This window comes from Bos indicus x Bos taurus, chromosome 1 (genome assembly GCF_003369695.1).
Source record: "Bos indicus x Bos taurus breed Angus x Brahman F1 hybrid chromosome 1, Bos_hybrid_MaternalHap_v2.0, whole genome shotgun sequence".
NCBI classification, from domain to species: domain Eukaryota; kingdom Metazoa; phylum Chordata; class Mammalia; order Artiodactyla; family Bovidae; genus Bos; species Bos indicus x Bos taurus.
This window is the reverse complement of record NC_040076.1, coordinates 148,084,657-148,110,089: the sequence shown is the minus strand read 5'-3', so window position 1 is coordinate 148,110,089 and position 25,433 is coordinate 148,084,657. Positions and strand designations below refer to the sequence as shown.

The 25,433-nt window shown below is 48.8% G+C and overlaps 1 protein-coding gene across 1 annotated transcript; it reads left to right on the top strand.

Moving 5' to 3' along the window:
• Window positions 1-2,286: 2,286 nt before the first annotated feature.
• CLDN14 (claudin 14) lies at window positions 2,287-21,959 on the top strand. Its single transcript, XM_027548754.1, has 2 exons — window positions 2,287-3,463; window positions 20,488-21,959. The coding sequence occupies exons 1-2, from the start codon at window positions 3,242-3,244 to the stop codon at window positions 21,244-21,246; spliced, it is 981 nt and encodes a 326-aa protein (XP_027404555.1). The 5' UTR covers window positions 2,287-3,241; the 3' UTR covers window positions 21,247-21,959.
• Window positions 21,960-25,433: the final 3,474 nt, after the last annotated feature.

Below are 25,433 nucleotides of genomic sequence, written 5' to 3'. Positions count from 1 at the left end.
CCTGATGGCTCAGTGATAAAGAATCTGCCTGCCAGTGCAGGAGACAGGGGTTCAGTCCCTGGGTCAGGAAGATCTCCTGGAGAAGGAAATGGCAACCCTCTCCAATATTCTTGTCTGGGAAATCCTGTGAACAGAGGAGTCTGGCGGGATACAGTTCACTGGATCACAAAGAGTCAGACATGACTTAGTAGCTAAACAACAACAGTATTCATCACTCAACTACCCATTCATCATCTATCTGTCCATCCATTCATCCATCATCCATCCATTTATTCCAAAATATCTACTGGCTTCAATCATATCCATAAAGACAGGTTGCCTTAACTCAATGGAATGACTGCCTATACATGCGTGCTCAGTCAGGTCTGACTCTTTGAGACCCCATGGATGGTAGCCCACCAGGCTCCTCTGTCCATGGGATTCTCTGGGCAAGAATACTGTAGTGGGTTGCCATGTCCTCCTCCAGGGGATCTCCCTGAGCCAGGGGTTGAACCTGCATCAGTCTCTGGGATCTCCTGAATTAGCAAGCAGATTCTTTATCACTGTGCCACCTGGGAAGCCCTAATGGAGTGATTGGAGGTGTTAAAAAAAAAAAATGCTCACCACCTTCCTTTCCCAAATCCTCCTGTACACCTTGATTGGTGTTTGAAATTTCACTACTAAATCTTTATCCATTAGACTTAAAAATACCTTCTGGGAGGAACAATATGTTAAACCATTATTAGTCATTTACACCTTAGAGTTTAAAAAAGATCTAAGGGCAGATCTGGATGGCAGTGGGGAGGAGCGATGATGAGGATCCTGGGTGGGAGAGGAGGGCTGGAGCCCCACACCTAGTTCAGTTCAATTCAGTTGCTAGTCGTGTCCAACTCTTTGTGACCCCGTGGACTGCAGCACGCCAGGCCTCCCTGTCCATCACCAACTCCTGGAGTTTACTCAAACTCATGTCCATCGAGTCAATGATGCCATCCAACCATCTCATCCCCTGTCATCCCTTTCTCCTCCTGCCTTCAATCTTTCCCAGCATCAGGGTCTTTTCAAATGAGTCACCTCTTTGCATCAGGTGGCCAAAGTATTGGAGTTTCAGCTAAATCAGTCCTTCCAATGAATATTCAGGACTGATTTCCTTTAGGATGGACTGGTGAGATCTCCTTGGAGTCCAAGGGATTCTCAAGAGTCTTCTCCAACACCACATTTCAAAAACATCAATTCTTTGGTGCTCAGCTTTCTTTATAGTCCAACTCTCATATCCATACATGACTACTGGAAAAAGCATGGCCTTAACTAGATGGACCTTTGTTGGCAAAGTAATGTCTCTGCTTTTTAATATGCTGTCTAGGTTGGTTATAACTTTCCTTCCAAGGAGTAAGCGTCTTTTAATTTCATGGCTGCAGTCACCATCTGCAGTGATTTTGGAGCCCCAAATATAAAGTCTGTCACTGTTTCCACTGTTTCCCCATCTAGTTTCCAAGCCTAGCTTCCTTGCCTAATGGTCACTGGTGCAGCTGCTCCGTGTACCAGTGACCCCCATAGTCTGAGGATGAAGCGGCAGTGTCTGTCTTCCCATCAAACTCACACATGCTGTAATTCAAGAAATATTCAGCAAATGAAAAATGGATCGATACTTTTACACTTGGATTGAGTCACAGAGAGTCCCTCTGACTTTGCCCTCGGAGAAGTCAGAGGGCAAAGGCCCTTTTGTCCACCAGCAACCACAGACCAGGGCTGCAGGCCTGGGAGCTTTCACTCTTCAGCCCAGAATAGGACTGAGTTGTTCCAGAGGAAAATCAAGTTTTTACGGAATTCTGCAAAACGTTAACATTATGTTCACCTCTTTCATTACTAAGTGCAGTGTTCTCAAAAATGTCATGATATTTTATCACAATTAGAGGCTGTCTCTCTCTGCAGGACTGCCTAAGATTCTACCATCAAGGTCAAGAAATCAAAGGCAGTTGTGAATGAAATGTATCACATGGAGCCGAATCATCCCAGAGGCAAAATTACAAAATAATTTCAAAGAAGTTCCCAGCATAATATTAAAAATAATATGGGTGCATTTTTTTAGTATATAAAATATAGTGAGCTATCTCTAAATATTAATAGAAGAGGATCAGGGCTTATGAATGACCCTGAACTAAAGATGACCTTGTTTAGGACAGTTATTTCTGGAGAAGAGACAAAAAAAAAAAAAAAAAAAGCAAGCTATGTGGATGTGGGTTGTTAATCCTCAATCAATGATAACTCACAGACACTTCTGAAGACCCCAGACACAAGATGCTCCCATCCCTGCCTTCCCAGTCCCATTGCCAGGGATACAGGGCAGGCTCAGGTCCCCGCCCAGGCCACTATCCCACACCTGAGTCCCTTCACCGTGTCTTTTCCTAAGCACCAGCCAGAGTCAGGCAGGTTGATGAGCGCTGGAGAAAGAACTCAGGAGCATAGTCACTGCTCTTGGAGATTCATTGATATTAATGAGGCAGGGACAGATGTGTGTGACAAGTTAGTTGTGACAAGGGGTTCTCAGCCATTCTGAATCCCAGCACAGCCCAATTCCCTCGGCCAACCTCTCCTGCAGTCCTAACTTTCAGAAGAGCCATCTGGGGACTGTTACTGATGGTATTGAACTCGCTGTGTTCTTGAGTCATGCTTGAACATGCTTCTCCAACTAATTACAAACTGTCCCTTTATCTGCCCTGCGCCTACAACACACATACACCCCACCGATGTCCCTGAACCACCCATGTCTGCAAATGTAGGCAGAAAGTAACAAAGCAAAAAAAACAGTTGCATGTTGATCAGAACTCATTGATGGATGCCCAGCAGCCCGCTGGTTGAGAAACTTCGTGTTGCTCAATGGAACAAAAGTCCAAAGCAACAAGGCGATGGCCAGGTCACCACCCAGAGCAGGCTGGGTGGTCAGGGCAGCAGGAGGGTATGTGTGCGGGTCTCAGTCACTGGCAGGAATTGCACGGTCCCTTGCGGGGTGATGAACAAGGGTGCGAAGAAGTGAGGATGCAGAGAGCAGGGAGGTGGGCCAGTCTGGATGTGGATGGCCTTTGACACCCCGTGGAGTGGTCCAGGCTTTGTCCAGTCCCGGAGAGTCTCCAGAGAGTGTTTTAGGGAGGAGATGATGATGCCCTGATGTATCAGGCGTTTTTTCCAAAGGGCAGAGATGGCATTTCTGGTTGGTCCTGAATGTCTGCCTTGGCCCAGCGGACAGGGCAGTTAACCATCCAACCAAATGACACGTGTGCCCACACAGGCTCATCCCAAAGGACACAGTAATTGTCTAGCTGCCAGCTGCTCAGATGCCCTGGCCTTGAAGCTGCCAGTCAGTGAAAGAGGGAGGTCGGGAGGGCGGCAGGGTCCGGTGGAGTCCGTGGGTCAGGCCGCCTGGCGCCCGGCCAGTTCCCACAGCCGCTGGGAATCCGGCGAGGCGGCTGGGACTGCAAGGGCGCTGCATGTGAGTGTGGGGCCGGTAGACGCGGTGGGAGGGCTTGGGGTCAGCAGTGGTCTGTCTGGGGTCTGTGTGCAGGCGGGGGTGCTCTGGGAGGGAGATGTCACCCCCTGCAGAAGGGCCATTGTGCCTGGGCCTTGGGTGGGGAGCACCCTGAGGACCCTGCCCCGGGTGTGGAGACAGCCCGGCTTCTCATGAGCCAGGAGGGACGGACAGAGTCCAGTTCCTGAGTGTTTGGGCAGCAGAACCCTCTCATCACCTGCGGAGCCTGGGGCTGGGGGCTGGATCTGTGAGTGTCAGCTTACAGCGCTGGTTGTCACTGCCCCTTGTGTTCTGTGGGGGGTCAAGGGCCTCCAGACTCGGGAGACGTATCTTCCCCCCACCCCCCAGCACGCAGACACGGGCCTGGAACAGAGAGAGGAAGAGCTGGATCTCTGGTTAATGAGGGTCAGGTTTGGTACTGAAGAGGGGAAACCCATGCAATCTGATCAGTGAGTTAATCCTTCGACTGCTTGAACCCCACATCCCCAGCAGCTGCTGGGGAGGACTACCACCTACTTAGAGCGAGTGCTGGTTGCTCAGTCGTGTCCGACTCTCTGCGACCCTGTGGACTGGAGCCCACCAAGCCCCTCTGTCCGTGGAATTCTCCAGGCAAGAAGACTGGAGTGGGTTGTCATTCCCTTCTCCAAGGGATCTTCCCGACCCAGGGATCGAACCTGGGTCTCCTGCATTGCCGGCAGATTTTTTACTGTCTGAACTGTCACTGGGATGGCCACAGACAAAGGAGACCGGGATCTGGGACTAGTGCCCTGAGAAGGTCCCGGACCCTGGAAAGCACTCAGTATGCTAGCTTTTGGCGGCAGCTTCCTACTGGGAGATTTCATTCCTGCTGTTTGCAAGGCCCCCAGTCGCTTGATCACTCTGTTTCGTTTTAAAGTCTACGGAAACCAGAGCACAGTCCCATCGTGGAGTTACCCCAGCATCTTACCCCGGGTCTCCAGTTTGGTTGGTATCAGTGAAGTCCTAATGGATGTATCTGAAACAATGACAGAACTTCAACAGCACACACCTTCCTGTACTGGGTGTCCTTCCTTGCGGGGCTTATGGGTTTTTACAGATATTATCTTAGCATCTTCTAGAGAACTCTGGGAAGCAGCTGTTATGATGTAGATAGCCAGGTGAGTCATGTATGACTCAGCTGTTTATCCAAAATCAGTTTGACCAGATGCCAGCCTCTGTTCTTATCTGGCTCCATCTGCTCCGTTGTTGTCAGTCCCTAAGTCGTACCCTACTCTTTGTGACCCTGTGGACTGCAGCACACCAGGCTTTCCTGTCCTTCTCTATCTCCCGCAGTTTGCTCAAACTCGTGTCCATTGGGTCCGTGATACCATCCCGTCATCTCATCCTCTAACTCTCCTTTCTCCTCCTGCCCTCAATCTTTCCCAGCATCAGGGTCTTTTCCAATGAGTCAGTTCTTCGCATCAAGTGGCCAAAGTGTTGGAGCCTCAGCATCAGTCTTTTGCAAATCTCTAAAGCTCACCATGCTTTATTTATCCATCTGTATAACGGGGTTGATGCTACTTAAGCATCTGCAGAGAAATCTGTGGAAAGAAAGAGATAATTTCTTCCCTTGTTGTTGTTATTGTTTAGTTGTCGTGACCCACTCTTGTTTGACCCCAGGGATTGTAGCCCACCAGGCTCCTCTGTCCAGGGGATTTCCCAGACAGGACACAAAGTTACCATAAATATTTCCTGCTTTCCAGTTAGTTTTTTTTTTTTTCAATTATAGCTCATAAAAATTGAATATATCAATTTGGGGTTTTAAAAAATCATTTTCTCAGAGAATATCTTGCATTACAGAGAACAAGAAGTCTAAAAGCCTCTTTTCAAGGCTTATCCTGATGTCTTTTTTTTTTTTTTTAATTCAGACAGTCAATCCAGCCAGTTCAAGAGTAATTCTTGGCACTTTTCAGTTCAAACCTTCCTCCTTCCAGCTGATCTTCAGAATCAGCTTGAGGTGGAGTCCTTACCGTTTGCAGGATGAATGGGTGCCAGGGCCATAGGCTCTCGGCTGGGCAGCCAACAGCAACCATGAGCAGAAATTTTCCAGGGGAAGGTGCCCCGAGATTGTCCTTGAAGGCAAGAAGGGAGCCGATGGGACTCCCATTCCTCACCTGGGGTTGGGGGTCCCCTGCCAGGGTGCAGGGAGGCTATGAGCAGGATCTCTGGGCCCAAGAGGCAAGCGGTTCACCCTTGAACTTGGATGTGCACGCACATCCACACACCTACAGCTTCCCTGGAACAAGAAAGACATGAAAGCTGAGATTCAGAACATCAAGTCTGTTTCCCCTGGCGGCCTGTCCTGGGCACAGGAGACCAGCAATAGCTTTGTTTTCAAAAGGCTCCTCCTTGGCAGGTGTTTACAGAGGCATCTGGGCTCCACTTAAATGAAGAAAAAGAAACTAACACATTAAACCATATTTTTCATTCCGCAGAACACTGCAAAAGTGTCTCTTGTCCCTTTCAACATTCAAACTAGAACTCTTTGGTTTAAGGGAGGAACATCTCAACATCCAGGTCGCGTGGGCCTGCCACCTCCATGGGCGCCCAGGACTCGGTGCCAGGGAGGGCACCTGCTGGGTTTGCTGGTCTGCGGTTACCATCTTGAACTTCTTAATCATTTTTGAACAAGGGATTCATTTTCATTTTGCACTGTTTCCTTTGCAAGCTCCTTATGTGAACTTCTGCAAGCTGGAATCCCAGACTCGGCCCAATTCATTCTAAACTTCTCAAATGTTTTATAAATACATACATCAAATTAGCACTGGCCTCTCTCCAGGACTGACCCCATCATTTCTTGCCACTGCACGTATCATTCTTTGGAGCCAGAAAGAGTTTTGTTTTCAAGGGCCACCCAGTGAAAGCTAAATGCCCCGGGGGGTAACTTCTTGGCTGATATTAACACCACAGGTGGGCTGAATGCCCAAGAGGGGCTGGAATCCCAGAAAAAGGACCCAGGTGGTAAGAACAAGTTTGGGGGGCGGGATACTGGGAGGGCAGGAGCCAGAAGGTGGAGAGGTGAATCGGGAAACTGCCTCTTTCTAAGATGCTTGGCCATTGAAGAGGCAGCTTAGGGGTAGATGGAGGTGCAGGATCAAGGATGGACGTGGGACTTGAGTGCAGGTAGGACTTGTAGATGGAGAGGTGGTTCTGATGGCAGAGGTGGTGTGGGGGTGAAGGCTTGTAGGTAGATGAACACAACTGTCTCCATCTTGGGCTGCCCAGAGAAGGCCCCGAGTCAGCCAGCAGAGCCAGCAAGCAGAGTAGACATCGGTACTGTGCCTCTTGGCTAAACAATTTCAAGCTCTTTTGGGGGGGAAGGTGGGGGGAGGATTTTGATAAATTTGACTTTGTATTTCTTTCGTTGTTGTTGTTGTTTGTCTTCATCACTGATTAACAGTGTTGTGTTAGTTTCGAGTGTTTGGCAAAGTGATTCAGTTACACACACACCTGTATCTGTTCGTTTTCAAATTCTCTTCGCATTCATTTCAGAATACTGACAATGCTAGACGTTACGCCCTTGTTGGTGATCTATTTTAAATATAGCAGGAACTCTTTGAAAGCTCCTGATAGAACCTTTACAAGTCACATGAATTAAGGCAGCGATTCTCAAACCTGACTGCACATCCCAGCACCTGGAGAGAGGGGGGAAATTAAAAGTTTCCATATTTTCTGAATGAAGCAGTGAATGAATGGATGAACCATGCTGTCTGGAGTGGCTGGGGCTTCGGGGTCTTTTTAAAGTCCTCCAAGGGATGCTGACCCATCGGGAGAGTGGAGAGCTGCTGAGTTCAGTCTCCTCGGCTGGAATACTCAGAGTTGGGTGAGCAACTCCCAAACCTCCTTCCTATCCCGTCCTTCTCGGTTGTCACAGAGCCCCTGTTTGAGTTCCCTGAGTCATACAGCAAATTCCCATTGGCTATCTATTTTACATATGGTAATAAAAGTTTCCCTGTTACTCTTTCCATACATCTCACCCTCTCCTCCCCTCTCATCATGTCCATAGGTCTGTTTTCTATGTCTGTTTCTCCATTGCTGCCCTGAAAATAAATTCACCAGTAGCATCTTTCTAGATTCCATATATATGTGTCAGAATACGGTATTTATATTTCTCTTTCTGACTTACTTCACTCTGTATAACAGGCTCTAGGTTTGTCTACCTGTTTAGAACTGACTCAAATGTGTTCCTTTTGATGGCTGAGTAGTATTCTGTTGAATATATGTGCCACAGCTTCTTTATCCATCCATCTGTCAATGGGCAGATGGTTGCTTCCCTGTTCTAGCTATCATAAATAGTGCTGCAGGGGACACTGGGGTGCATGTGTCTTTTTCAATTTTGGTTTCCTCAGGGTATATGCCTAGGAGTGGGATTGCTGGGTCATATGGTGGTTTTGGCATGTGGGATCTTAATTCCTGAATCAGGGATCAAACCACAGTGTCCCCTGTACTGGAAAGCGGATTCTTAACCACTGGGCCACCAGGAAAGTCCCTATCAAAGTATTTTACTATCATTTTGTCCATGGTAATTTATGCTTCTTTATCAGACCTAGCAGGGGTCTTATAACTAGCATAGTTTTGAAATAGTAACGATGGTAACTGATCTTCCCAGATACCTGCAATGCTGGTAAAACCACGATTTCTGTTGGTGATGAAGTCACAGGCACTAATCAGATTACTGTAAGGGGTCATTATACAAGGACATGCTTTTCAAGGAGAAGATAGTGAAATAAATCATGCAACTGTTTTCCCCATCCAAGCTGACTGATACCGTGAATTCTATGGGCCCTCGACCCCAGATTAAGAACCTCCCTCCTGCAACAGTTGCCTCATCTCCTGGTTCACTTGATGGTCCAAATCTTGGAAAGAATTCTCCGGGCTCATTATGTCCTGTGCCCCTCTCTGTAGCTTATCCTGAAGCCACACCCATCACTTGGCAAAAACTGAGCTTGTCAAGGTCTCCGTTGTCCTTCATGTTGCTCAATCCAACCGTCATTTCCGGGGCTCAGATGATGTGATTCACCTGATGACTTGACCCAGTGGGTCGTGCCCTCCAACTTGGAGCTTTCCTCACTCACCAATCTCGCTCTGGGTTGTCTCCTCCCTCCCGCCACTCTCTGTGGTCCATGGCTGGCTCCTCCTCCTCACCTCCATCTCTGCTGTTGGAGGCTTCCTGGGATCAATCATCAGGCATCTGCTCTTCCTGATCCACACTCGCTCCCTAGGGGCTCTTACCCAGTCTCATGGCTTCTTTCCATCTTGCCTCTTTTTTTCTCCCCCCGTGCTATGAGGCTTCCAGGATCTTGGTTCCTTGACCAGGGATTGAACCTAGGCCACCACAACGAAAGCACCAAGTCCTAACCACTTGACCACTAGGGGATTTCCTCAGTCCTGGCTCTCTGCTGTTGAGTTCCGAGTGGACTTCCCCACTTCCGTGCCCTCCCCGGACTCTGCACTTACACATCCAACCATAGTGTCCCCCTCCCACACCAGATGGCGACAGCCGTCTCAACCCAGCATGTCTAAAACCAAACTCCCCTTGTCTGCCCTTCAGCCATCTCAACCCAGCATGTCTAAAACCAAACTCCTCTTGTCTGCCCTTCACCCTCCAAACATAGGTCCTCCCACTCCCCACTGTCTTCACCCTCAATAAATAGCAGCTCCATCCTTCCAGTTGCCCAAGCCCTTAAGCCACTCTCACCTCCAAATATATCTCTTCTCAGCACCCACCTTTGTTACTGCTGGGATCTCTTACCTGGGTGATTGCAGGACTCACCTATGAGTCTCCCTGATTCAGCCCAGGTGTGACCTAGGACAAGTTACTTAACCTCTCCAAGCCTCAGTTTCTCCGTCTGTAAATGAGGATGCCACGCACATTGGAGATTTGTTGAAGGATTAAGTTAATGCCAGTGAAAGCACGAAGCCCGTGTCTGGAACATCATGGACACTGAGCTGTGATTGTTTCTACCCTCATCATTAATAACTCACAGCTTCTGTGCACCTGGGCTTGAAAGGCTAAATGTACAGAGAATGTGCATTAAACATCATTTTTAAAATTTATTTGTTTTTGGCTGTGCTGGGTCTTTGTTGCTGCTTAGGCTTTTCTCAAGTTGCACTGAGTGGGGGCTTCTCTCTAGTTGTGATGCTCAGGCTTCTCATTGCGGTGGCTGCTCTTGTCACAGAGCAGGGTCTCTAGTGCACAAAGGCTTCAGTCACTGCAGCTCCGGGCCTCTAGAGCACAGGCTCAATAGTTGTGGCTCATGGGCTTAGCTGTTCAGCAACATGGAGGATCTTCTCGGATCAGGGATTGAACCTGTGTCCCCTGCATTGGCAGGCAGATTCTTTACCACTGAGCTGCTAAGGAAGCCCTAAACATCATTTTTTTTTAGCAGTATTTAATTTAGCATTTGTAAATCTCAGTCTTACCTTCTCGTTTGACACCATATTTTTAGTCACTGCTGTATAATCCCAGTTAAATGCTCAAATAAATCATTTTCTCAGGTTTACAAAATCCATCAGATAGTTACCTTGTTCATGGAGGTTTCCAGCCCAGCTGGAAGTAACAATGTCCTGTTACTTGTTTCTGTTTTGATGTAAGTCCTAAAGGGAGGTCCCTCTGAGATCTACTGGATTTCCAAGAGAAAGCTTGGACAATATAGGAGTTGCCTTATCCAAATCTGGCCTGAACCCCATATTTAGGTTTTTATGGTCTATGAAACCAATACATGTTGACTTAAGAAAACCAGACATGCAGGCTGAAAGGTCTGCCATGTCTCTGAACGCAGCCCAGCCAATTACACAAAAGTGAAGAACTGAGCCCCCAAACTCTTTGTGGGGTCAGTGGATTCGTGCACTTTTCCAAGCTGGAGAAGCTGAGTCATCTGACCGCTGTCTGGGTTACTTACTGTAGTTGGCACTCGCTCTTGAGTTTTTACAACCACAGAAGGGCTTCCAAAGCCCCTTCCCCATGTTCTCTCTCTCCCTGGATTCTGTCCTCCGCACTTTGGGATGTGAAGCCATTAGACCCTGCTCAGTGCCTCCTCCGGAAGGGAACTCACTTCTCATATTCAAACATGGGTGTTTGTTTCTTTTTTTTTCTGTAATTCCCCAGGCCGCCATTCACTGATCCTCTGTGTTGGTCTCCTGGGGCTGCCTTAACAAAGCACTGCAAATTAGGTGGCTTAAAACAATACAAATGTATCCTCTCACAGTTCTAGAGGCCAGAAGTCCAAAACTCAAGCAGCCAGCTGGCCCCTTCTGCAGGCCACAAGGAAGGATCTGTTCCAGGCCTCTCTCCTCCTTTCTGACGGCTGCTGGTCATCCTTGGCTGTCCTGACGGCTGCTGGTCATCCTTGGCTGTCCTGACGGCTGCTGGTCATCCTTGGCTGTCCTTGGCTTGTAGCAGCATCATCACTCCAATCTCTGCCTCCATCTTCAGATGGTGTCATCCGTGTTTCTTCATCTTCCCATAAAGACACCAGTCTTACTGGTTTAAAGGTCTACCCTACCCCATAGGTCCTCATTGTAACTAAAAGTTACATCTGTAACGGCCCTATTTCCCAATAAGGTCACATTCTGAGGTCTTAGGGATTATGGGGCTTCCCAGGAGGTTCAGTAGGTAAAGAAGCTGCCTGCAATGCAGGAGATGCAGAAGATGCAAGCTCTATCACTGGGACAGGAAGATCCCCTGGAGGAGGGCATGGCAACCCACTCCAGTATTCTTGCCTGGGAAATCCCATGGACAGAGGAGCCCAGCGGTTACAGTCCATGGAGTCACCGAGTCAGACACGACTGAAGTGACTGAGCACAGGTACGCAGGGGTTACGACTTCAGCATATCTTAGTGGGGAAACAGTGCAACCCAGAGCCTCTCTTACATAAAGCTTTCCTAGAGAACACTCAAACTAGTAGCTACCTAATCATCATCTAACACTTTTGAAAATAACCATATAACCTATGAGTTTTGTTTTTTGCTTTTCTAATATTTTTCTTGTATGGCAGATTTTTTAGTCACCTATCCCCTGAAAAATGAAAACAACATAGCCAATCTATACAACTATCTTGTCAGGAAAAAAAAGAAAACCTATGCAGAGGCACCAGGGTATTTTATTAAATGAAATTCAATCACTTCATTTTAAACATGTTGATCTACTGCATTTTTAATGGATTCTAATGAAATTTGGTGAGTTGAAATGAGAGAGATAATGCCTCCTGGGAAACGGTTTAGGAATTTATAGTCATGGTAACTTAAGCTTGTAGATTTCACTAAATCAATAGTTTGTTCAATCTCGCTGAGTTGAAAACGGCCTCTGCAAGCATTTAACCACATCCCATGACTTTTATTCATATTAACACAGGATTTTCCCCCAAACCAGCTCTTGTTATGAAAAAATAGATTTTTCCTTACTCATCCAAAATAGAGAGGAAGTTTTCATCTATAAACTGTCATTCTATATGATTTGAGCAAGATATTTCACACCAGTTTTCCTGAATAATATCAACTATCCAAGCAGTCAATAAGTTAATTATATAATTCTTCTGACTCTGCCTCTTATGGAAAGACTGCAGTTCTTCAACACAGTATGTACATGGCATAAAAGTCCTCATAAGCTTAAAATACAGATGGCTGCCAGTCTGAAAAATAACCCAAGGAAAGTTACAGAAAGCTTGGAATACTAATGAAGGAAACTTTGTTTTTAGAGCCAAAAAACCCATAGTCCAGCCCATCCTAAATGAATATGAAATGGTTTTTCCAAGGTACGGCTTAATCACTTTGTCATAATTTTGACATATTTGCACAAAAAGAAGTACTAAAATAGCACCTTTGGAGAATACCTACATTTCTAGGAAAGAGATCCCCTCCCTTTGCACATTATGAAGTAGCAAGCATCCAGCATGTGATTTAAGCATTACTGGTTGGAATTATTTCATGCCGATAGTGCATAAAAGTTCTTTTTCTTTTCTCCTGTTGGGTAGTTTGGCTAATGTAGCTCATTTAGATGAATCCAAATTTCCCTGGAGTTTTTATTTCCCAAGATTTAGCATTTATGAAATATCTAAGCTATAATGAAGTTTAATTGGCATGACAGGAAGGATATTTTTTAAATAATTTTATTTTATAATGCAGTATAGTTGACTCAGTGGTAAAGAACCCATCTGCCAAGGCAGGAGATGCCAGAGACACAGTTTCGATCTCTGGGTCAGAAAGATCCCTGGAGTAGGAAATGGCAACCCACTCCAGTGTTCTTGCCTGGAGAAGTCCAGAGGAACCTGGCAGGCTACAGTCCATGGGATCACAAAAGAGTTGGACATGACTAAGGGACTGAGCACGCACGCATCATTGATATTGTTAAATACTGTGTTAGTTTCCCATGTATACAGCAAAGTGATTCAGTTATACATATACAGGTATCTATCAGTTTTTCAAATTCTTTCCCACTTAGGTTATTATCACACAGCATTGAGCAGAGTTCCCTGTGCTATACAGTAGGTCCTTGTTGGTGGTGGTTGTTTTCAGTCGCCCAGTCTTGGACTCTTTGCAACCCCATGGACCGCAGTACTCCAGGCCTCCCTGTCCTTCACCATCTCCCGGAGTTTGCCCAAGTTCATGTTCGTTGCATCTGTGATGCTGTTCAGCCATCTTATCTTCTGATGCCCTTTTCTCCTTCTGCCCTAGATCTTTCCCAGCATCAGGGTGTTTTCCAATGAGCTGGCTCTTCGCATCAGGTGACCAAAATACCGGAGCTTTAGCTTCAGCATCAGTCCTTCCAGTGAATAATCAGGGTTGATCTCCCTTAAGATTGACTGGCTTGATCTCCTTGCTGTCCAAGGGACTTTCAGGAGTCTTCTCCAGCACCACGGTTAAGAAGCATCAATTCTTTGGCATTCTACCTTCCTTACGGTCCATCTTTCACAACTGTACGTGACCACTGGGAAGACCATAGCCTTGACTATATGGACCTTTGTCGGCAGAGTAATGTCTCTGCTTTTCAACACGCTGTCTAGGTTTGTCATCACTCTCCCACCAAGAAGCAATCATCTTGTTGGTCATCCATTTAAAATATAGCAGTGCGTACATGTTGATCCCAAACGCCCAATCTACCCCTCCCAACACTGCAATTGGTTGAGCCAGACTTCTGTAATTGCTGAACATCAGAGCTGGGGCAACTCAGCATTCTTTCAGAGTCCAGCAACCATTGTGCTTGAAAGGCAGCTCTTCATTTTTCTGATAAAGCTCTAGGAAACAAAGTCCAAGGTGTCTCAGGGGATCCGACAGGTGTCAGGAGCCCGTGGAGCCATCCTATAGGGGATGGCCTGTTCTCAACTGGCTGTAGATCCACTGTGACTGCAGGGTAGCCAGAAGCTGAAATGAGGTGCAAGAGCTCAAGTCGTCCAGCTCTTTGCCAAGGCAGGAAGGCCCCAGTGGTTCTGGGGTGTAGAGCCTTCCACACACCTGGCTTGCCCCCAGCATCCCGGGTATAACCTGCACGGCCTCTGCTCCTGGGCTGACATGCCCTTCAGCCGTGTGGGTGGAAAGGACACAGGACATGTGTGTCCACTGCAGAGCTCATCACAAAAGGGGCAGAGGGAGCTGGGGCAGTAAAGGGGCAGCAGCAGGGGCCGGGCAAACAACCCGCACGTCCCTCGTCCCGGCAAAGCTCCCCCGCTGGCCAGGGCTGTTGAGATGACCTAATTCAGAGGCCAGCTCCAAAGCTGACACAGCTGGGGTCCAGGCAGGCGGGGAGGAAACCCACCATGTGCTCTGGGTTCCTGTCTTGTTTTTTTTTTTTAAATTCCTTCCTTTAAAAAAAAAAATGTAGCCTACAGACAACAGAGGAAGGAGACAACATAAAAGTTTATATGAAAAAGAAACAAACCCTCGCCTTTTGGATGTGGCGCTCATAAAACCAGATCCAGTGTAGGGGGCCCACAGTCACTCTGCTGCACTTCACAGCTGCCCTTCGCAGACTTTCACATCAATTTACAGCCCTGGGTTTCCCTGAGACTTTCCGGGGGCACATCAGCATGTCTTGCTGTCCCTCCTATTTGTGCTCTTTCAACTCCCACCAACATCAAACTTATCCTTTTAAAAAATCAACCCTCTCTCATCATTCCTCCATTAAACTTTCAACAGACGTCCACCCTCTAAGTCCACTTGCCAAAGTGATCTGACTTTAAGCTGCCCTTTGGCAAAATCGGGGGGAGGATGTCTCCAGTCAAATAAACTTAGGAAATGCCACGCAAGAGACTTTTCTGGGAGATTCCAATGCATGGTTGCATGTGGCCAACGATGAGAGGTCCTGCCATTACCAGATTTTCTCCAACATACCTGTCAAAACCATGGTTTTCCCAGTGGTCAGGTATGGATGTGAGAGCTGGACCATAAAGAAGGCCGAGTGCCAAAGAATTGATGCTTTTGAACTGTGGTGCTGTAGAAGACTCTTGAGAGCCCCTTGGACTGCAGGGAGATCCAACCAGTCCATTTTAAAGGACTGAAAGGACTGATGCTGAAGCTGAAGCTCCAGTCCTTTGGCCACCTGATGCCAAGAGCCAACTCACTGGAAAAGACCCTGATGCTGGGAAAGATTGAGAAAAGGAGAAGAAGGGGACGACAGAGGATGAGATGGTTGGATGGCATCACCGACTCAATGGACATGAGTTTGAGCACACTCTTGGAGATGGTGAAGGACCAGCAAGTCTGGCGTGCTGCAGTTCATGGAGTGACAAAGAGTTGGACATGATTTAGTGGCCGAACAACAGCAACCTGGCATTTATGTCTTCCATGAGGCATCCTGCCAACATAGCACCTCAAGAAGCAGCCACTGGGAAGCTTGGCCCGAAATCCTGCTCAGGTGTGTCACTAAGCCACACACTGCTCCGCCAGGAGGGTGCTTCTAGGGCTGTGAACCCCAGCGCAGGCCCAGTGTTTCTTCCTGGAAGGCGTCTTGTTACATGCAGCCCCACCCATCCAGCTGGTCAAGGTTTTTTCAGAACCTGATCCTTAGAACCCTTATTTGTCCCAAACGCACATCTCTCTCTGAGCACGCGCACGTCTGCAGGAAAAGGGTAGCTCGTGGGTGAAGCCAACTGCAGACCAGCTGACCTCTCCACACACCGCCCCCCGCCTCCCCTCGGGAGGCCATGCTTGGGCAAGTTTCCTTCCGAAGCTCCAAGATGAGTGGTTTCCAAGGAGATTCATTCACTTGAGGTTGTTTTTCCATCCAGGGGCCCCAAAGTGAAAAGTGGCTGGGCTGGGAAATTGAATTATGACCTAAGACCAGTAGCAGCTGCTGGTAACTCTGGGGGAAGTGGGTGGAGAGCTGGGGTCTGGGAGTTGGGGGCTCATTAACACTCACTTCTTAAATTAGCAACTCCTGCTGGCAGGAGTTTAAATATAGCAACCTAATGGTTTCTAAAATTAGCAGTCCTTGCTCTCCATAAATATTTAGAGGTCCAATAAACTCCAGTCCCCCTCCCTAGACCAGTGGGGTCAGCAGGCTTAGCTTTCATGCCACATTCTTTAGGCTCAGGATACTGAGCGATTGACCTTGACAAGCAAGATCCCGGAGGAACCTCAGAAGGCCCCGGATCAGGGACAGACAGTGCAGCCACCCGGCTGGAGGATCCGAGGTCATTTGGAGAAGTCCCCAGCCTCCAGACTCCCTGGAGGAGTTGATCGTCCTGGTTTGCCTGGGACGATTTCAGCACCGAAAGTTCCCCCACCCCTGGCCACCTGAACCACTGTAGAAAGATGTCTTTGGACGGGGTGGGGAGAGTCAGCCACAGAGGATATACTCATAACACCACTGCTAGTCCTTACTCTAACTTCAATCCTGCTGAATTCAAAAAGGAGGAAGTAAACCAGGGAAAATTCTAGCCAGGCCAGAAAATGAACTTTCATTTCTGCACCCAGGTCCCCCGTGTGGAAAACAGGGCAGGGAACAGCTGCTGTTCCACGCATCGGCTCTGGCCCCCCATATCAGAGCGGCCTCCTCTGCTGGCCCCGCCGCCTCCCTGGCAGTGACCTCGGGACAGCTGGCCCCTACCCTTCCCTGGGCAGCAGGGACTGGGGGGGTCTCCCCCACGCCCCCATCCCGCCACTGCAAGCCCAGCACCTGCACAGAGTGGCTACTTGCTGAATGGAGGGAAGAAGGCCTCCGAAGGAAGGCCAGCCCCATAACTAGATGTGTGTGGTCGATCAGCTCGAGGCGTGAGTGACGAACAGGAGGGTCCTGGGCAAGCAGTCATTTATTTTTATTTTAGTTTTTAAAACTTTTTCTTTTGTATTAGGGGATAGCTGATTAATAGACAATGTTGTGGCAGTTTCAGGGGAACAGTGAAGGGACTCAGCTATACACAGACATGTATACATGATCCCCCAAACTCCCCCCCGCCCCCCGCCGCCATCCAGGCTGCCACAAAACACTGAGCAGAGTTTCCTGTGCTACAGTGTAGGACCTTGTTGGTTATCCATTTTAAATATAACAGTGTGCACATGTCAATCAGAAAACTCCCTAACTATCCCTTCCCCCAATCCTTCCCTCTGGAAACCATACATTTGTTCTCTAATTCTGTGAGTCTGATTCTGTTTTGTAAAAAATAGTTCATTTGTATCATTCCTTTTTAGATTTCACATATAAGGGATGTCATACTATATTTCTCCTCTGTCTGACTTCTCTCAGTATGACAATCTCTAGGTCTGTCCAAGTTGCTGCAAACTGCATTATTTCATTCTTTTTAATGGCTGACTAATATTCCATATATATATATACACACACACACACACACACACATCTTTTCTATCCATTCTTCTGTTGATGAACGTTTAGGCTACTTCCCTGTCTTGGCTATTGTAAAAAGTACTGCAATCAACATTGCATGTATCCTTATGGACCATGTTTTTCTCTGGATATATGCCCAGGAGTGGGACTGCAAGCTCATATGGTAGCTCTACTTGTAGCTCTTTAAGGAACATCTCCGTAGTGGCTGTGCCGATTTACATTCCCACCAACTGTGTAGGAGGGTTTCCTTCTCTCCACACCCTCTCCAGCATTTATTGCAAACAGTCACTTTTAACATCAGCAAAACCCCCAGCCTTGTTCCCATACCCCCACCCTTCTAGGGTAGATCTAAGATTACTTCCAACAATGCTAAGACATGTAGGCATAACTTTTTTTAAATTAATTTTTACTGGAGTATAGTGTCTTTACAACGTTATGTTAGTTTCTGCTGGATGGCAAAATGAATCAGCTTTACATATACATACATCCCCTCTTTTTTGGACTTCCTTCCCATTTAGATCAGCACAGAGCATTAAGCAGAGTTCCCGGTGTTATACAGTATGTTCTCATTATTTTCTATTTTATACATAGTATCAATAGTGTACATGTGTCCAGCCCCATCTGCCAGTTCCTCCCACCTCTAGGCATAGATTTTTAAATCCAGCAAGATTATCGTTGAGGTCCCCAGAGGAAGCATCACCTGTTACTAACCCAATCCTGCATTATGATTTAGTGGGAGGATTTCTTTACGACAGACCCAGGATTAAAGCCAAGAGGTCCTGGGGGACCCCAAAGACAGCTCACAGGAGGAATTGCCTTGGGAGACTCCCTCTCAGCCCACTTTGCTCCCTGCTTCCTTTCTGCGCTTAACTGCAGAAAAATGCTCTGAGAAAGAAGGAAGGTGGGGGTGGGGGTGCCTTCTGAATTCTCACCAGTTTGGGTTGCAGAAGTGACTTGTCACCAGCTGAGACCCTTCCCTTTTCCTCCCCTCAGAATCAGAAGACACTTGGGGGCCATGAAGTCCAGTCCCTCGTTGCTGGGTTTTTTTAATGGTTTATTTGTTTTATTTATTTTTAATTGGAGGATAATTGCTTTACAATGCTGTGTGGGTTTCTGCCGTACATCAGCGTGAATCAGCCACAGGCATACATATGGCCCTCCCTCTTGACCCTGCCTCCCACCCCCCACCCCTCCCAGCCCTTGAGGTTGTCACTGCAGCTCCCTCGTTTTAAAGACAGGCCCCTAGTCACCCAGAGGGTGGGGGTGGCCCTGCGCACAGGACTCCTGACTCTCTTCCGGCAGGAGAGAGGAGCTGGGGTGTCCACTCGGGTGCTTTCGCTCTCCCTCCCTTCCTTCCCTCTTCCGCCCTCCCTTCCATCCTCTCTTCTCCCTCCCCCGCCCCACCTCTCTCCTTCTTCCCTCCCAGTATTTCCTGAGTATCCTGTACATGCCTGCCACCACTTACTACACACGTGCTGGGTCCTTGCCCCCAAGAAGGGTTTGAGATTTTGCTGTGGTTAGCACGTTTGGGGGGCTTCCCAAGTAACACGTGGTAAAAAAAAAACAAAAAAAAACAAAAAAAAAACAACTGCCTACCAATGCAGGAGACATCAGAGGCTCCATTTAGATCCCCCGGTGGGAACAGTCCCCTGGATGAAAGCTTAACAACCCACTCCAGTTTTCCTGCCTGGAGAATCCCATGGACAGAGGAGCCTGGCGGGCTACGTCCCTGAGGTCACAAAGAGTCAGACACAACTGAAGTGACTTAGCACGCATGCATGCACGCACGCACAAGTGTCCCAGATGCAAACCTTCCAACAGGCAGTTCTAGGAAGGGTCTTAAAGTGGAAATAGAAGAAAACTAAGGGATTGATTGAGCATTTGACAAGACAAGGAATTAATTTAATGAAAATTGATTTCCTAATGAGGACGAAATGGCTCTGCACACCCCCACCCTGTATCCGAAAGCCAGGTCGCAGCCTCTGTCTGTAACAAGCCCACCCCTCTTCAGAGTGGTGTCAGGAGAGGTGCCCTGCCTGGAGGGGAGGGCCATTGGTTTATGGTCTTGGCCATAGCACCTAAGAAGCTGATGCCTTGGTAGTTCCTGTCCCCTGGCGTCATGATCTCTAAGGTCATGCCTGGAATTCTGGAAGGCAGCATCTGACCTGCCCAGGGTGCTAACCCCCTCCCTTCCTGAGCACACAGGGAAGCCTCCCACTTGCAGAAAATGTTTCGTCCTGACAGGCACTCTAAGCTATTTTCTAAGCCATAGGCAGCACAGGCTTATGAGTCCATTTGTTAACAATGATCAGTCCATTGTTGATTTAGCAGCCTCCAGTAAGTACATGACTCCAGTACTCTTGCCTGGAAAATCCCATGGACGGAGGGACCTGGGGGCTGCAGTCCATGGGGTCTCTAGGAGTCAGACACGACTGAGCGACTTCACTTTCCCTTTTCACTTTCATGCATTGGAGAAGGAAATGGCAACCCACTCCAGTGTTCTTGCCTGGAGAATCCCAGGGACGGGGGAGCCTGGTGGGCGGCCGTCTATGGGGTCGCACAGAGTCCGGCACAACTGAAGCGACTTAGCAGCAGCAGCAGTAAGTACATGAGTGTCGCTCAGTCATGTCCGACTCTTTGTGACCCCGTGGACTGTAGCCCACCAGGCTCCTCTGTCCATGGGATGCTCCAAACAAGGGTTTGGAGGGTATGGATTGCCCTCCAGGTCATCCTCCAGGGGATCTTCCTGACTCAGGGATCGAACCTGGGTCCCCTGCACTGTGGGCAGGTTCTTTACCCTCTGAGCCCCAAGGGTATCCCTAACAACCTTAGTGGATCATTGATCAAACAGAACAAAGTACGAGTCTGCAGCAGCCTAGTGTGAGGGTAGACATAAGGCAGAACTTCCCACGTGCAGCTGGTAAGCACTGAGACAAATGGGGGCCCTGCGGTCCTTGGAAAGCACAGGCCGGCCTCATGACCCTCGCTCCTTCTAGCTCTGGCCTTCCACGGAAGCTTAGACGAAGCAGCTCTTCTTGCACCCAATCAAGCCTCAGAAGCTATTTTTTTTTAATATGTTAATCGTGGTACCAACGGCTTATGGAAATCTGGCTTTCGGGGGCAGAAATGGCATGCCTGAAGATAATCTTTAACTCGTTTCCTGTCTCCCCGCCCCGCCTCCCGGCTTCATTAGGACTCCAGCCGGCGCCCAAGTGAGCGGGCAGCCGCCGGCGAGGCCATGGCCAACACCGCCGTGCAGCTCCTGGGTTTCCTGCTTTGCTTCCTGGGCCTGGTGGGCACGCTCATCACCACCGTCCTGCCGCACTGGCGCCGCACGGCGCACGTGGGCACCAACATCCTGACGGCCGTGTCCTACCTGAAGGGGCTGTGGATGGAGTGCGTGTGGCACAGCACGGGCATCTACCAGTGCCAGATCTACCGCTCGCTGCTGGCGCTGCCCCGCGACCTGCAGGCGGCGCGCGCGCTCATGGTGGTGTCCTGCCTGCTGTCGGGCGCCGCGTGCGCCAGCGCCGTGGTGGGCATGCAGTGCACGCGCTGCGCCAAGGGCACCCCGGCCAAGACGGCGTGCGCTGCGGTGGGCGGCGCGCTCTTCCTGCTGGCCGGCCTGCTCTGCCTGGTGGCCGTCTCCTGGACCACCCACGACGTGGTGCAGAACTTCTACAACCCGCTGCTGCCCAGCGGCATGAAGTTTGAGATCGGGCAGGCCCTCTACCTCGGCTTCATCGCCTCGGCCCTGTCGCTCATCGGCGGCACGCTGCTCTGCCTGGCCTGCCAGGAGGAGGCGCCCACCCGGGCCCCGCCCCGGGCCGCCGCGGCCCCTGCCGGCGCCCCCGCGCCCGCCTACCGGCCCCCCGACGCCTACAAGGACAATCGGGCCCCCTCGGCCGTCTCGGCCTCGCACAGCGGTTATAGGCTGAACGACTATGTGTGAGTGCCCCCCCTGGGGGTTGGGGTGGCCTGTCCTCCCCCCGCACCTCACCCCCCATCTTCCGGAGCGCCCTCGGCAACCCCCGAGAGGCTGCGAGGACCTAGCCTGCCCACTGATGGATTCAAGGCCCGCCTGCAGCAGGTTTCCTTGTGGACTGCTTTAGCATCCAAAGACATCAGGCTGAACCACTATGTGTGAGTCCGGTGCAGGGTGGGGGGGCTGTCTCCACCCCCCCATCCCACCCCGCATCGCAAGGAGCCCCAACCCCGAGAGGCTGCGAGGACCTAGCCTGCCTACTGATGGTTTCAAGTCCCGCCTGCACCAGGTTTCCTTGTGGACTGCGTTAGCATCCAAAGACATCAGGCTGGACGACTATGTGTGAGTCCGGTTGTGGGGGAGGGGGCTGTCTCCACCCCACTATCCCACCCCCCATTGCAAGGAGCCCCCACCCCTACAGGCTGCAAGAACCTAGCCTGTCCACTGATGGATTCAAGGCCCTCCAGCACCAGGCTTACTTCTGGGCTGCTCTGGTGTCCAAAGGCATCATGTGAACCTGAGGAAAGGGGCTTAGAACCACAGGGAAAGGGGGAAATAAGAAGAGGAGAAAAGCTCTCCATACCAAAGGCTTAAAAGTAATCTTTACTGGTTTTGTATTTATTCTATGTATTTATGTGGTGGTTTATGACAGCTGAATAAAAAAGTGACTTGGGAGTTTGGTCAGTGGGGTTTGTTTTGCAATCCGGGAAGACAGCTTTTGGATGTGGTTGTCTGTGAAATGGACAACATCCATGTCTGTTTCCAGGCTGTTATTCTGTCTGCTGAGATGCTGGTAACCATGGTCAGCCCACTTCCAGGCTCTGCCTGAGGCAGGATGGGAAAGCAGAGGAGGGCTGAGCTGGTGTTCATCCCAGAGATGCCTGAGAGACATCACCAGAAACTGCCACCCTGTCCTGGCTTGAGAGGCCGGGCAGGAAGTCCAGGGTTTTTTTGGGGGGAAAAAAAAAAGGTAATTGCCATAAACCAAAGAAGAAGGACAAAGTCATCTTCTACCCTTTCACATTAGGCCCCAATGGTAAGGCAGCAAAAGTCAGAAGGAAAAAAAAATGACAGAGTGGAACGCGCCTGCTTTCCAGGCATTGGCACAAGGCCCAGGTAGGAAAGCTGCTAACCCCTGGGGCAGGACGTACAGGCTTCTTTTCTGGGGACAGAAGTGTGATGGCAGCTGCTTCCAGAACAGACACGGGAGCCTGCTGAGGCTCTTCCAGCTGGAAAGAACTGCTGGAAGGGCCAGGTGAAGGCTGACTGCCTTAAGGACCCTGACGCTGCTTTCTGGCTGTGATCTAAACCACACACACACACACACACCTGCTGTTACCCCATTAGCCAGGGAGCTTGTGTCTGTTGACACGCCCCGAAGGCACCCTGCTCCAGCCTCTATTTCAGCCTCAAGCTGTGATTCAGAAGAAAGCACCTTGTCCCGGGGAAGGGCTATTGTTGTTGAGTCACTCAGTCGTGTCCAGCTCTTCACGACCCCGTGGAGCAGCTGAGTCTGAGGGTTGTCCCATGAAGCCCCTCCGTTCTCAAGGGGTCTTGGAAGAGGGTCACCAGGGCTCCAGCTGTCACTGTCTGCAGGGAAGAGAGCCACAGAGGGTCAGCATGAGCACGGAGCCGGGTGGCCAGGCTTGCTGGCCTGGCCTGGTGAGTTCCTGGCCCGGGGACCAGGAGGGTGGAAGGGGAGGCCCAGCCCTGCCGCTCTGGATCCAGCAAGGCTGGAGGTTGCCCGATGCTCCCCTAACTGCACACTTCCTCCTGACCAGGTTGTCGGGGTCACCGAGAGGATCACAAGAAGCTTAGCTGCCATGTGCTTCCCTGAAGGCAGAGGCTCCCACCAGGAAAGTGTGTGCACCCAGCTATGCTCTGCTGATTCCTTTAAGCCTCACCAGCTACACCTAATAAGCTGCACCATTGATGAGATCTAACAACAGGAAAACCTTCGAGCAACATGAAAAATCGGGGTATAAAGGACAGTCCAACACAGACACGTTTCTTTTCTATTTTGTGCTGACGTCTAGACCCCAGGCAACAGGAGCCTCTTCTGTTAGGAAGGAGAGGGTACCATACATTTTAGCCTCCATCTAATCCTGGAGATGCAGGAGACACAGGAGACTTGGGCTCGATTCCAGGTGGGGAAGTTCCTCTGGAGGAGGAAATGGTGACCCACTCCAGTATTCTAGCCTGGAGAATCTCATGGATGGAGGAACCTGGTGGGCTACAGTCCATGGGATCGCGAAGAGTCAGATGTGACTGAGCATGCATGCCAGCAATCCTAGAGAAGCTAAAAGGGTCTGGGATATGCTATCCTATTTAGGTCAGGGATTTAGATCAGAAAGATCATCACTTATTTATGATAAAACAAGCAATTTCTACTCTTCAAATTGTATCTGAATCAATAAAGAAGAGAAACAAAATCTCCTTAAAATAAAGTGATATTCTACAGTCCTTACTTGGTGATCGCAATCTAGAATGTGTTTAGTGAAGTTGTTCTAGTTAATAGATCGATTACAAATTTAAAGATAAAAATAGCTTTTTAAAATTTGAAGTATAGTTTATTTATAATATTGTGTTAACTTCAGGTGTACAGCAAAGTGATTATTATCTATTTTTTCAGAATATTTTCCATTAAAAGTTATTATAAGATATTGAGTATACTTCCCTGTGCTATACAGTAAATTTCTCTATTTTATATATAATAATTTGTATCTGTTAATCCCGTACTCTTAATCTGTCCCTTTCCAGCCTTTGGTAACCATAAATTTGTTTTCTATGTCTGTGAGTGTGTTTCTGTTTTGTATATAGATTTGGTTGTATCATTTTTTAGATTCCACATGTAAGTGAGAGCGTATCTGTCTTTGTCTGACTTTCTTTGTCTGACTTACTTTGTCTGAAGTAAGTATGGAAATCTCTAGGTCCATCCCCTGTTGCCCCAAATGGCAATATTCCGTTCTAAAATAGCTTTTACCAAACTCTTTCTCTGATTTCTGTCATTCCTCAAGTAAAATATGTTTCTCTCTTCTTATCAGGTGAAAGACTAATAATAATCAGGATTACAATTTATTAAGCACTTACTATGTTCCAGGCAGACCTTTTATTTACTAATTTGATCTAAAGAGATACATGAGAACCCAATGAATAAAGACTATTTTAACCGCATTTTACAAAAGAGCACATCAGAGTTCATAGAGATTAAATTATTTGCCCAGGGTCACAGAGCTAGTGAGCAAAAGACCCAGGATTCGAACCCAGACAGGTAAGCAGGAAGCACACACACTAATTCAAGTAGAAACGTGTGTGTGTGTGTGTGTGTGTGTGTGTGTGCTCAGTCATGTCCAGCTCTTTACAACCCCATGGACTGTAGCCTGCCAGGCTATGGAAGCCTCCCTGGAGCTCCTCTGTCCATGGAATTTTCCAGGCAAGAATACTAGAGTGGGTTACCATTTCTTACTCCAGGAATCTTCCTGACCCAGGTTTCAAACCCAGTTCTCTTGCCTCTCCTGCACTGGCGGGCAGTTTCTTTACCACCGCGCCACCTGGGAAGCTCACAGGCATGACCCGTAGCCTAATTACTTTCATTCAGACTATTTCCAAACAGGTGAATCGTTTCATGACCATATCTAGTTCTTTCCAGAACCATCACTCCACAAAGCTTCTGTTAACTGGGTTCTGCTGGATTAGATGAAATGTTGTAGAGGACCCATGGGTCCAAGCCTGAATCCTCATAGAAGGCAGGAAGTGACACACACCTGACTCTGGCCTTCAGCGGGCCCACCAGCGAAGACCTCATTCCCTCCTTCACATAAGTGGGTAAGAACGCTGCTCCCGGTTTCCTCTTGCTCTCTTGCTCTCGTTCACACCCAAGACACGACCTCAGATCCTGCGATTCCCCTTTCTTGTCACGTGACAACCACCGGGGCCATCCTGCAAATGCCTGTTTCTGCCCATAACCAAGGCTGTGTTGACTGAGGTATGGTCTCCTTTCGAGGTACAACGCATAGTCCCAAATTTCAGAATGAAAAGGAAACATGAGCCAGACTCTGATGTGTTCCAGGAAACCGTTGTTATGAATGTAAATTACCCTATGACCCTCCTGGGACAGGGAATGCTATATGTCTTTGCTTCCCTAAATCAAATCA

Bases quoted from the DNA above. Each gene is read 5' to 3' on its own strand.
- CLDN14 (XM_027548754.1), top strand. From the start codon at position 3,242: ATGACACGTGTGCCCACACAGGCTCATCCCAAAGGACACAGTAATTGT. The intron at 3,464-20,487 runs GTGAGTGTGGGG...CGGCTTCATTAG, and splicing joins GGACTGCAAGGGCGCTGCAT to GACTCCAGCCGGCGCCCAAG.